Source organism: Thamnophis sirtalis, unplaced genomic scaffold, assembly GCF_051295495.1.
Source record: "Thamnophis sirtalis isolate CommonGarterSnake01/CBP01778 unplaced genomic scaffold, rThaSir2_p1.2 scaffold_3, whole genome shotgun sequence".
In the NCBI taxonomy this organism is placed as follows: Eukaryota; Metazoa; Chordata; class Lepidosauria; order Squamata; family Natricidae; genus Thamnophis; species Thamnophis sirtalis.
Genome location: NW_028261383.1, coordinates 135,745,310 through 135,758,315, shown reverse-complemented (window position 1 = coordinate 135,758,315; position 13,006 = coordinate 135,745,310). Strand labels below are relative to the sequence as shown.

At 38.6% G+C, this 13,006-nt stretch overlaps 1 protein-coding gene across 2 annotated transcripts in view; it reads right to left on the bottom strand.

Annotated features, from left to right (window-relative positions):
* SDK2 (sidekick cell adhesion molecule 2) overlaps positions 1-13,006 on the bottom strand; it is a 451,341-nt gene that overhangs the window by 58,232 nt on the left and 380,103 nt on the right. For both annotated transcript variants that reach the window (XM_087710186.1, XM_087710187.1), the window contains exons 19-21: positions 2,054-2,249; positions 1,614-1,712; positions 11-202 (exon numbers count right to left, since the gene is read on the bottom strand). In XM_087710186.1, coding sequence (XP_087566312.1) covers positions 11-202; positions 1,614-1,712; positions 2,054-2,249 — 487 coding nt within the window. The remainder of the gene's footprint in view (positions 1-10; positions 203-1,613; positions 1,713-2,053; positions 2,250-13,006) is intronic.

Genomic DNA, 13,006 nt, shown 5'->3' with positions numbered 1-13,006 from the left:
CCAAGCTTACCTGGAGGAACCCCAGAAGAAATGGTAGAGGAAGAAACCAGTCCTTGTCCCTTGGATGTCATGGCTGCCACTTCAATAGTATAGGTGGTCAAGGCAGTGAGGCCAGTAACACGATACTCCAGGGTGACGTTGGGGAGATAGTGTGTGACGCGGGTGTTTGTGCGGTTGTATTCCTCCCAGGAGATTCGGTAGCCTAAAAGAATCCGCAATGTATATAGATACTGTACATAGCACCACACATCATATATTCCTAGCCAGGATACAGACAAAACAAACCCAAATAACTCAGTAAAACCTTTAAAATCTACTTATTACAAGGAGAGAGAGCGGGGGAGAGAGGGGGGGCTGCATGATTTCCGAAGAAATAGATATCAAAAGTCTGGTTCCCAAAATATTTATGATGAAAATTTCACTACAGCCATTAATTTTATCCTCAGATCCTCAGCAATATTTTTATTCTACCTCGTGTGTCCTCATCATTGCCATCCTAAACATTGGCAGGGGAACCACAAAAATCAGGATCTAACACAGGGGTATCAAACTCGATTTCATTGACAGCTGCATCAGGGTTGTGTTTGACCTTGGGGAAATGGGCCAGGGTGGGCATGGCCAGCTCGATGTCACCTGTGTTGGGGACACCTGTGGTGGCCATGTGTTATGGCAGGACTTGCTAGCTCTTTGCCACCAAAAATGGAGCTTGAGGTCCCCCGCGGACCAGATCTAAGCATCCCGTGGGCCGGATCCGGCCTGCCGGCCTTCAGTTTGACACCCCTGATCTAGCAAATGCCCTGTTTCTTGTCCTTGTATCTCCATGTTTCTTTACATGGGGAGAGAAAATAAAGTGGAAATCTGTTCTGTTTAACCTAAATGGAATGTAGGCAAGGCAGCATGGTGGTTTGACTTCTTCTTCAGTACTTTCAATAAAGACTGGTGCCTTGTTTTGAGCTGGGCAAGGAAAAGAGTGAACAAAAGGGAAAGCTTCTGGCAATGGGCAATCACCTCCCCAATAACTTAGGTATTAATCCTGCAGAGGTGTTCTTACAAAATTCCTTCGGATGTGGCACATCTGAGCAAGGATATGTTTAGGTACAGGTGTGCTACAGAAAACCACAAAATTTGGGGAACAGATAGAATGCAGATTCTGAACTCACATAAAAGCTATATGTGGAGGGCCCCAGCACTGAACTTTAGTTTCCAGCTGTAATCTTTTTAAGTAGTTCGTTATCTTTTGCTGATGGTAACATATCCTCAAGATATACTAATCACATCTGCAGAAGTTTACCAAAACATAATTATAGGAATGTGCTATGCTGGAGGTGGTTGATTGATGGAGACAAAAGTCCACTCCTGTACCATCTGTGCTCCTGGTTTTAATCTTTTACTTAATTGTTGCTAATCTAAATTTAAGGCTTTTAATGTTTTATACCTATGCTTTTATTCTATTGTAAGCTGCCCAGAGTTACTCAGGTCAGTGAGATGGGCAGCATAAACAGCTAATCATAAAAATGAATGAAAGAATGAATGAATGAATTGACTGAATGAATCCTCAAGGATGAATGAAACCTCAAGGATGAGCCTCTTAAGCTGGAAGTTTGTCTTCTTACCTGTTAAAATGCCATTCTTTTCCAAGGGCTCTTGCCAGCTAACCTTCAAAGATGTGTCTAAGATCTCATTGAAGCTGAGATGTCCCACTGGACCCGGAACTAGTCAAACAAAGAATCCATCAGCCAGAAAATTACAACAGAACAACCATTCTGTTAATTCTTCAAAAGGATAAGCTAGTGTCCCCGACTTTCCAGAGGAATACATTAAACCTCTTTGGGAATGGTTGAAAAGTAAGCATCAGGGCCTTCAGAGATATATGGCAGTTTCACCAATGAAAAGCTAGACCTTTCAGCTGAGGCAATAACAAGATTTCTGCAATGGAAGTGGGTGTTTAAGATATGCTGCCTGGTGTGTGTAAGGAAAGTGTGGGCCCATAATTAATGTACATATAGGAATCCAAGAGCTGGGCCTTGCCCAGCTCCAAAGGGAAAGGCCGTACCGTCCTCATGGGTGCGCACCAGCTGTGGTGGGCTGCGGGGTCCATCGCCTGGAGTAGTGAAACACAGGACTGAGGTGAAATATTCTGTGAATTTCTTGAGACCTGAGATGTAACCAACATGGATATTGTCTTGGAAGTTAGGCCGTACTGTCACCACAGTCATATCTTCTTCTTGTACTGGTTCCCAGGCAATCAGCTGAGAGAAAATGAATATAATCATATTTTGATCAGATTAGTCTAGGTAAATACATTACACGAATGCAAGAAATAAGTAATTAAATCCACCAGTGGGAAAAATTAAATCAGGAAGAAGGTTTATTTAGGAGTGGCAAACAATGCTACTTAATTAAGTGAAAACAAAAGAGAGTCAAATTTAAACATTTTTTTTCTTCCTCAGGTTTAGACAAAATTTGAGATTTCATGTGGGGATGGTATTTTATTTTATACCCAAACAGACTACAATATAAGGTGTTCTTACACAGAGAAATATTTAGTAAAGGTGATTCAGGAAGGTTTTCTACAGAGGTAGGTTCTGTCATCCTTCACTGGTTTTCTCCATTCAATCATGCCCTAAAAACAAGTCTGTCTTTATCTATCTACTAGCTAATAACCCAGCATTGCCCGGGTATTTATAGATGTCGAAGCATTTGTCTGACATGGAGCCATTGAGAGGGCCCTTTCTTCCCCCTACTTCCATGTCCATCATCCCTGCCCTCTCCCTTCCCCCTTCCATGCGCTCCTCTTTCCTGTCCTGTCTACGATCCTGGCCCTTTGCCCCAAATCCGTCATGTGCTTCCCCACTGTTCCACTGGAGGGGAAACATCATGGCTGGCTTTCCAGAGGAAGCTATATATATATATATATATAATATGATATAATATGATATAAGTGTGTATGTATGTATGTATGTATAGTGTGTGTGTGCATATATACATACATACATACATACATACATACATACATACATACATACATACATACATACATACATATATATATATATATATATATATATATATATATATATATATATAAAGTATAATATGATATAATATAATATGATATGATATAATATTATATAAGTATGTATGTATGTAGGTATGTATGTATAGTGTGTGTGTGTGTGTGTGTGTGTGTGTGTGTATAGACTTGTGGACTTCAACTCCCAGAATTCCACAGCCAGGCATGCTCAGTTCCGATTTAAAGCGACAGCATTTTTCTCCCTTGCAAAATAAGTTTTCCCATTCTTTTTCTCTCCCTCCCCCTCCTCCCTCCCTCTCTCCCTCCCTCCCCCCTCTCTCAAACAGACACACGCACACAGAGAAGTTGGATCCCTCTCTCACTCACTCACTCACTTTCAAACAAACACAAACACAGAAGTTGGATTGGATATATTTTCCAATGGCTTGAAAGCAGCTCCTCTGCCATACCCCCTACTTCCCCTGCTGCCTTCCGATCGGAGCCTTTGATTGCAGGTGAAGCCATGTTCCTTTTCAAACTTGTAATCAGTGAAGCTGGGCTTATATACTTTTATCCAGCTGTGTGTGTGTGTTTGAAAAGGCAACGTGATTCTGCATGCAATCAAACTTTTTGAATTCCTCTCCTCTCCCCACACACACACCTTTCCAGCTGTTTCAGAGAGGATTTCAACTCTACTTTTGCCTGCCCTCATGAAAAGAAAAAAAATGTAAAAAGAGAAAGGCCAGAGCTCTGAGTCAGACTGAGCTAGTTGCTCCCAGAGAACTCTAAAAAGCTTCTAAAAATGCCCTCTACAGGAGGCGAGAGAACATGTGCCTCCTTTGCATAAGGAATTTTTTGCTTTTTAACCTTGCTTAACTCTGCTCAAGTGATCATAAAGCTAGAGTAAAGGAGGCCCGTAGTTCTCTCACCTCCCACTGCAGTTAAGCACTAAGCAGAGTCATCCACTGTGACTCTGTTAGCAACTACCTTAGCCTTTTTCCTTTTAATAATTCTTTTCTTTTCCTCATGACACTGGTGAGGCCCTGCCTCCCTTGCCTCCCCTGACTGCACGTCCCTGGTATGTATGTATGTATGTATGTATGTATGTATGTATGTATGTATGTATGTATATATGTATGCATGCATGCATGTATGTATATATGTGTGTGCTTGTTTGTGTCTGTCTGTCTGTCTGTCTGACTTTCTGTCTATCTATCTATCTATCTATCTATCTATCTATCTATCTATCTATCTATCTATCTATCTATCTATCATCTATCTATCTCCATCCATCAATGCATGCATCCATGCATCCATGCATCCATGCATCCATGCATCCATGCATCCATGCATCCATGCATCCATCCATCCATCCATCCATCCATCCATCCATCCATCCATCCATCCTTTATCTATCTTTACATTTTGTCCCAATTAGAAAATAAACTGATGGCAACATCACATCACCTCAGATACTGGCATTCAAAAATAGCTTGGCCTTTAAGAACTTTAAGAACTATTTACAAGGAGGAGCTAATCTGATCTCTACAGGGATGTAGATGCACAATGTAACACTGTAGCTCACAACCTGAGCCTTCCAAAGCTCCTGAAAGTATGGATTTGCAACAGTTTCTCCCTCATAGATCTAATAGGCAAGTCAAAGTTGTTTGGAGAAGATATCCATGTGTAAAGTCATGAAGGCTTTTATAGATCAAAATTATATAGGTCATCCTCAAACTTACAATCATTCATTTAGTGCTCATATGAAGTTACAACGGCATCGAAAAAAGTGACTTATGAGTATTTTTCACACTTACGACCGTTGCAGTATCCCCATGGTCATGTGAATTTGTATTCTTGGCATATTTATGATGGTTACAGTGTCCTGAGGTGATGTGATCACCTTTTGAGACTTTCTGACAAGCAAAGTCCATGGAGAATCTAGATTTACTTAGCAACTGTGTAACTAAGTATACAACTTCAGGGATCACTTAACAACTGTGGCAAGAAAGGTTGTAAAACAGGCCAAAACTCACTTAACAATTTTCTCACTTAGCAGCGTAAATTCTGAACTCAATTGAGGTAATAAGTTGAGAACTACCTATACTCTGCAAATTTGGGTATTTTCTTTCCTCTTCTAGATTGAACAAATATCAAATACGGTGGGCAGTTTATTTTTTAACTTGCAATTCCCAGTATTTTAATGTTTTAAACTTCAATTGTCTTATATTATTATTAATGGCAATATAATCTACCCAGGGTAGCTTAAGAATGAGATGGGTGGCATATAAATTTAATTAAAAAATAAAATAAAAATATTTTTTCTAGCTTATCTCCCCTGCACACTTAAATGGAATATGGATTTGCTAAATGCGCACAGAATCTTAGTTTTGGAGAAGATTGTATGTGTTTTTTTTTAAATAAAAAAGACAAAGAATCATTTTCTTTGTCTTTAAACTGTCCCCTGCAACTAGTTGTTACAACAAATGCCCAAATAAAACTTGTCAGTGAAACTCACTCATTTATTGTCTATGCCTAAATTCATGGATAAAAGAGATTAAAAAATTACAGAAAAGGGGAAAATAAAGTTAGAAAAAGATAATTTATTCTTCAAATTACATTTTCTAATCCAGTTAGCTATTTTTCACTGCAACTTCAGATATAAGTGCTAATGCATTGATCTCAACAGACATATTACATATGCTTTTAATAAAATGTCCACGCAATAGCTATTAGTTTCCGTATGCTGATAGTATTTTTGTTGTCTTGAGCCAACAACAGTAGATCCCAGAATCTTGGAATAACTAAAATCTTAAAGTTACCTGATATGTGTGTAACTTCTCTGTGATACAGACCTCATCCACACACTCTCGTTGCCCTGGTTCTGAGGTGAAAAGCTAATAAGTTTTTGAGGACGTTTCCTTGCTATAAAGCTACCATCTCTGTACCAGCCTGTTGCTTGGGTTGCACAGAGCCTTGGATGGCCTTGGAAAGAATATCCAGAAGCCTTTACAAAAGCAGAAGCTTTACTTAACCCCTAGTAAAGGACATAGGAAGAATCCTGGGCTTCTCCCTGACACTGAGATATAAGAAGGAAATAAGACAAAATACAAGCAGACTTGCAAGATTCTGTTATTATAGCCTAACTTCTATAAAATATAGTTCTAGTCATCTTGTTGATTTCTTGGTTTGGGCTCTCTAATAGAGCTGACAGAATCAAAGTGATCAGGCAAGAAATTTATAGTTATTAGAAATATCTAATTCATACAGTGGAAGAGCCTAATGGACGTTGGTGGCCTTCATGTCTCCAGCTGTCCCATTTGCAGGACTGCCTTCTCACAACTGGCTGCTGAGCTCTGTGTTTGCACGGCCATTTCTGCTTCAGCTACCAGAAAGACTAGAGCTTTTCTGGTAACCAAATTGAAAAAAAAATCTACTTTTTTGGCCCAGGTAGGAATTGCAGTATTCTAAAACGGGGTGGCTTTAACATCTGTGAACTTCAACTCCCAGAATTGTTGGCTAGGGAAGCCACCAAGGATGAAACAGTATTCTAGAAGATATTCCATAGGTGACTTCGTTATATCAAGGGATTCCTATCTACTTTGCACTCCTCCTCAACCAACCTATCTCTTCCTCTTGCTAAACACTGAACCTTCACCTTCTCTGGTTTGCTTCTTTTGATGCATCTTCCTTTACCCCTAGGCTGTACCCCAATAGGAGAAGCAGAAACTGATGCCTCTGTTCTCAGGTACATGTATAAGTGTGAGAGTGTGAGTGCTTTTATTAATCCAGAGAAGAATAATGCACCACCTTCTCAGAAACTCCTTATTACTGTTTTATAAAAGAATAAAAAGAAAAAACAAGAAAGATGTGCCCTGTTTTTAAGTGTGAAAAAATAATATTTTTTAAGGAAGTAACCTAGCAAATTGGATACAAGTAAGAAAAATGAAACAAATGGAGAAAATGGAAGAAATGTAAAACTAAGGAGCTGAAATATATGGAAAGGGAAATAAATATGAGGAACTACTGAGGCTAAATTTTGACCTACCAAATGCTAACCTTTGTCTACCCATCTCCTGTCCTCAACAGCAATAAAACACACACACACATGCACGCATACACACACCTACACACAGTTTCCATGTGAGAGGAACAGTTTATCAACTGTGTTTTTGAAGTATGATAAGAAGAACACTGTAGGAGTAGCAGGGCATTCCGATACCAAGGATGGCACAATTTTAAAAAGGCGAGGAAAAACCCATAGTGTAATAGAATTACACTGGAATAAATGTGTGGCACTTCAGTCTATGGGAAATGTATAGTAATCAAATATGTTTACATAGTCAGATCCTGTAGCTTAAAGAATGGCTTTAAAGTATAAGAGGAAGAGTTAGTACTCTGGCAGTTTCAGGTAAATGGACATGTACCTGGGCCAAGAAATTAATTTGAGTAAATGTCTCAGACAAGCCCCTCCCACTTCACCCAAAGGTAGAGGGAGAAATGGGAAATCACATCCAGAGTTGCAAGGTTCTTTTACTGGAGCTGTTACAATAAAATAGTTCTGACCTAAACGGCATTAATTTCTTCATCTGGTCTAGCTGTAGAGCTGAAAGATCCTAAATAAAGCTTCCACATTTCCTCATGTTTCTTATTAAGATTTTGTGAGTAGATTGTTAAAACGCTACTGACAACTTTTTTTCTCCTCTTATCTTCAAAAGTATACTGGACTGGCTGGAATGGATGGTCTCAAAATTCTCAGATAGGATTCTTTGTCTTGCTTATTAGGGATGAACCATTTTGTAGACTGGCTTGAAGAGTGACTAGACAAGGCAATGCACCATGATGCATTGGATGATTGTTGCATGGATTGACATAATTAGTAATACATCCATATGGTGTACTGCCTAACATTCTCCCTTGCCCTTCCTCTGCTAACATGAGGTGTAGTTTCCATTAAGCAATGCATTCTTGGGATTGTGACTGTAAGGTTAAAGCTGAAGTATACGTACATAGAGAAAAAAACATCTATATGTATTGTTCAGAAATAAATCTGGTCATTTTTTACAGCCTTCAAACTCCTTAAGATCATGCCACCAACTTTAGGCTACCAACCCTAGCTTTTAGTTGCTAAATTTTTACTTAGTAGCAGCATCAAATAAAACATTTCTGTAGTTCTCTAGTATGCTTATTACAACACTTTTATAGAAATTCCTACTAGACTTTCCCAAATGATCATAACAGATAATCAAGAGAGGCAATTGAATATTCCAGCTCAATCCCTCCATTAATATCACTAGATCTTGGCCATTCCCCTGTACTCTCAGAGGATGAAAATAATAACAATAATAACAATAACAACAACAACAACAACAACAACAACAACTCCGCCGTTGCCGGTCCCAAGCCCGGATGAGAAAGGAGGAGGGTTGGGGTCAGGTTGGCAACTGGCCCCATAAAAAAACCCCGCCAACCCATACAATATGGTGAAAGAAACGAATAAAAATTTTATACCGCATCGGTCGTCGCGCGGGTTAACAAGGGCCGCGGCAGATGTTGGGGTCCCTGGACATCCGTCGACAAGTGGGCTACAAGTGGACCAGCCAACAAAACGACAAAAATATAGTGCAGATGAAAACCGTGCCATAATGGCCTGTTACTACAACTCAGAGCCAGAAAAAAGAGGTTATTTAAAGCGAATGTATGAATTATGGAAAGAACAATATCCAGATTCAAATGTTAGTGAACAACGACTAGCAGATCAAAGGCGATTTATTATACGGAATAAAGTGTTTAGTGAAGTTGAACTTGAGGAAATTCAGGCAAATTGCAAAACCAAAAAAACAATATCACAAGCAGAAATAACTGATATTCAAGACACAACTAAAGACATTATAGTAGAACTCCCAGAAGAAGCTCTCAGGGAGGAAATAACACCACCACCACTAGAACCAGTTATCACTGAACCAACTGATGAACTAACTCAAAAACAAAAAGAATTGAAGGATAAGATCATGGAGCATTTTCTGCTTAATGAGGAAAGGCAACGTTTACCATCACTAAAAACTGTGCCTAAGAAAATTTTGGCCCCTATCATGAAAATGGTTAATGCAGTGTTTTCAACAATTGAATCGGGATCCATCTTGGAAACGAACCAGTTAATGTACAGCGCAGCTGTAATAGTCACTAATGAACTAGGCATTAAAATCAAAGTACCTAGTCACACAAAAGAAAAAGCATCAAAGCCAAAGTGGAAAATCCGATTAGAACAAAAAGTCAAAAAATTAAGGGCAGATGCTAGTAACTTAAAGAACATGCATGAGCAACGGCTTAAAAACAACAAAACCATAGTTCGGCTAATCAGAAGATATAGATTGGATACAAGAAACATCAGTGAAGCTGTAGAGATTGTAAAACAGCGGATAACAGCAACAGCTAGAAAAATTGAAAGATATGAGGCACGAATCATCCAATATAAACAAAATCAGCAATTTCGATCAGACCAACGGCGTTTTTATCAAAGTCTTAATGTGAATGGTGACACCAAAAGTGAAAAACCAGAAAAGCAGGCCACAGTTGAATTCTGGAAAGAATTGTGGGAAAATGCAAAGGACTACAATAAGGAAGCAAAGTGGATACATGACTTTGAGAAAAGCATTGGCAACAAACAAATGCAAATATTAGAAATAACAACTGAGGTGGTCAAAAATCGAGTACAAAAGGTAAAGAATTGGATATCACCTGGAAAGGACCAATTACATGGTTTCTGGCTCAAATATCTGACCAGTTTACATGCAATATTGGCCAGGCAACTGAATGAAATTTTACAAAAAGGCCAAATTGATGAATGGTTGACAACTGGAAAAACATACTTGATTCAGAAAGATGCAACTAAAGGAACAACACTTGAAAACTACAGACCAATAACATGCTTGCCAACAACCTTCAAATTACTCACAGGCATTATTGCAGATAACATGATGGATTATTTGGAAACAAACAACATCTTGCCAGTAGAGCAAAAAGGCAACAAAAGAAGGAGCAGGGGCACAAAAGATCAGCTCCTAATTGATAAAATGATATTAGAAAATTGTAAGAACAGAAAAACGAACTTGAATATGGTCTGGATTGATTACAAAAAGGCATTTGACTCACTGCCACATAGTTGGATCATAAAATGCTTAGAAACAACTGGCATTAGCAAAAATATTACATCCTTTACTGAAAAGGCGATGAAACAATGGAGAACTGAGTTGGCAGTAGGGAATGAGATCTACGGAATGGTTAATATCAAGCAAGGAATTTTCCAGGGTGATTCACTTTCACCTCTTCTCTTCATCATTGCAATGATCCCACTATCAGTAATCTTAAAAAAAATGAAAATAGGCTACCAAACAGCCAAAGAAGCTGAAAAAATTTCGCATTTACTATATATGGATGATTTGAAACTCTATGGAAAGTCAGAAATAGAAATCCAATCATTGACAAACACAGTCCGAGTATTCAGCACCGATATTTCAATGCAGTTTGGCATGGAAAAATGCACCACTGTATCCATAAAAAGAGGCAAAATCACTGCATGTGAGGGAATTGAAATGCCCAATGGCCAACTAATTAAATGCAATGAAAATGAAGCCTACAAATACTTAGGCATTCTGCAGTTGGATAACATCAAGCATGGAGATGTAAAAACTATTGTCAGGCGAGAGTACACCAACAGAGTTAAGAAAATTTTGAAATCTAAATTGAATGGTGGAAATACAATCAAGGCCATAAATACCTGGGCAATACCAGTTATAAGATACACAGCTGGTATAGTTAACTGGACACAAGCTGATTTGGACATTTTGGACCGAAAAACCAGGAAACTAATGACAATGCACTACAGTTTACATCCACGTGGTGATACTGATAGACTGTACCTGCCCCGAAAATCAGGTGGCAGAGGATTATTACAAGTGAAGCAAACAGTTGAAGAAGAAAAACATGCACTGGCTGATAATTTAAAAGAAAGTCAAGAACATCTATTAATTGAAGTAAAGAACAAAAAACTACTGAAGGCCCAACAGACGAAACAAGAATACAGAAAACATGTGATAAAATCAAGAATGGAGAGTTGGCAGAACAAAGCACTGCATGGCCAATTTCTGGAAAAAATAAAAGATAAAGTGGACAGTGAACAAACTTGGTTATGGTTAACAACAGGTACATTAAAGAAAGAAACAGAGTCACTAATCCTGGCTGCGCAAGAACAAGCTATCCGCACAAATGCCATTAAGGCCAAAATCGAAAAATCCTCTGATGATGCCAAATGCAGACTTTGCAAAGAAGCTGATGAAACTGTTGATCACATACTCAGCTGCTGTAAAAAAATCGCACAGACTGATTATAAATTGCGGCACAATTCAGTAGCACAAATGATCCATTGGAATTTGTGCAAAAATTATAATATTAAAACAGCAACAAACTGGTGGGAACATCAGCCTGAAAAAGTCACCGAAAATCAGATGGTCAATATCTTGTGGGATTTTCGCATACAAACAGACAAAATACTGGCGCATAATACACCAGACATCACACTGGTTGAGAAAAATAAGGTCACAATCATAGACATCGCAATACCAGGTGATAGCAGGGTCGACGAAAAGGAATATAAAAAAATCACGAAATACCAGGACTTAAAAATCAAAATTCAATGATTATGGCACAAACCAGCAGTGGTAATTCCAGTGGTAATTGGCACACTGGGTGCTATTCCAAAAGCACTGTAATTACATTTAAAACAGTTAAAAATTGACAAAATCACCATCAGTCAAATGCAAAAAGCCGCACTGCTTGGATCTGCACGCATATTACGAAAATACATTATGACGTCCCAGGCCCCTGGGTGGGGCCTGACTAGTAATCAATGCCAAATCTGGCAAAAAAAACTGGCCGCTGTGATACAATTCTGTTGTTGCGATAATAATAATAATAGAAAAATGTGACTCTTGATCACAACAGATTATAATCTGGGATTTCATTTTGTTCTAGTTAGAAGTTAATATGCATATCTGAAACATTTCCCCGATGTACAAGTGTTTAAATCCTTGGATAACAGCCAGATGGATATAAGGTTCTTGAAGTAAAATCCCGGTTTACCATCTCATTCTTGACATTACTGATATTGGCTTTCTAAGCTAGGTGGGATGTGGCAGCTGACCTACATGTCCATCTGTTAAACTTTGCTAGGATCTAGATTTACATAATTTAATGGTTCTGGCCTCAATCCCTACTGCACTATTAGTCAAAATATTGCTTGAGATCCTCATGGGATTTTAACAATCCTTGTCTATAGCTTTCTGTTTCTGTGATCTTTTTTACTTCCTCTAAGTCTCTTCAAAGTCATGTGGGAAGAAATTCATTGGGATTAAAGGCTGCCAATTTTTGCTCTGTGGCAGGGAAATGTGCTGAAGGGATAGAGAATTAGGCAATGTGCTAAACTTTTGTGGGTTTTCTCTCTCTCTTAGACATCTGTGAAACACTAAAACCCTAAAGTGTCTTGTATGTATGTATGTATGTATGTATGTATGTATGTATGTATGTATATATGTATGTATGTGTGTGTGTATGTATATATATTTATTTCAAGCTATTTTAGCCATACCCTTACTGGGATTTGAACCTGTGCTCTATTACATATTAGGCAGTTGTTTTAGCCACTAAGCCACAGGCTCTCCTCCTTTATCAGCTAAGCCAGGGAAATAGGTATATATATATATTGTGTCACAACCCCTGGTATGCCCAAATATGGGAGGAAGCATACTGCTTCCTTTCTCTGTCTATTGGCTCATCCCAAGAGACCATCCAGACAGAAAGCCATTATTTCTACTGTTGCCTTTGTTACATTTGTGTTGCATTAGTGCTGATAAATAAATAAATAAATAAATACACACACACGCGCGCGCGCACACACACACACACACACACACCTAGTTGAAATTGTCATGAGTTCTG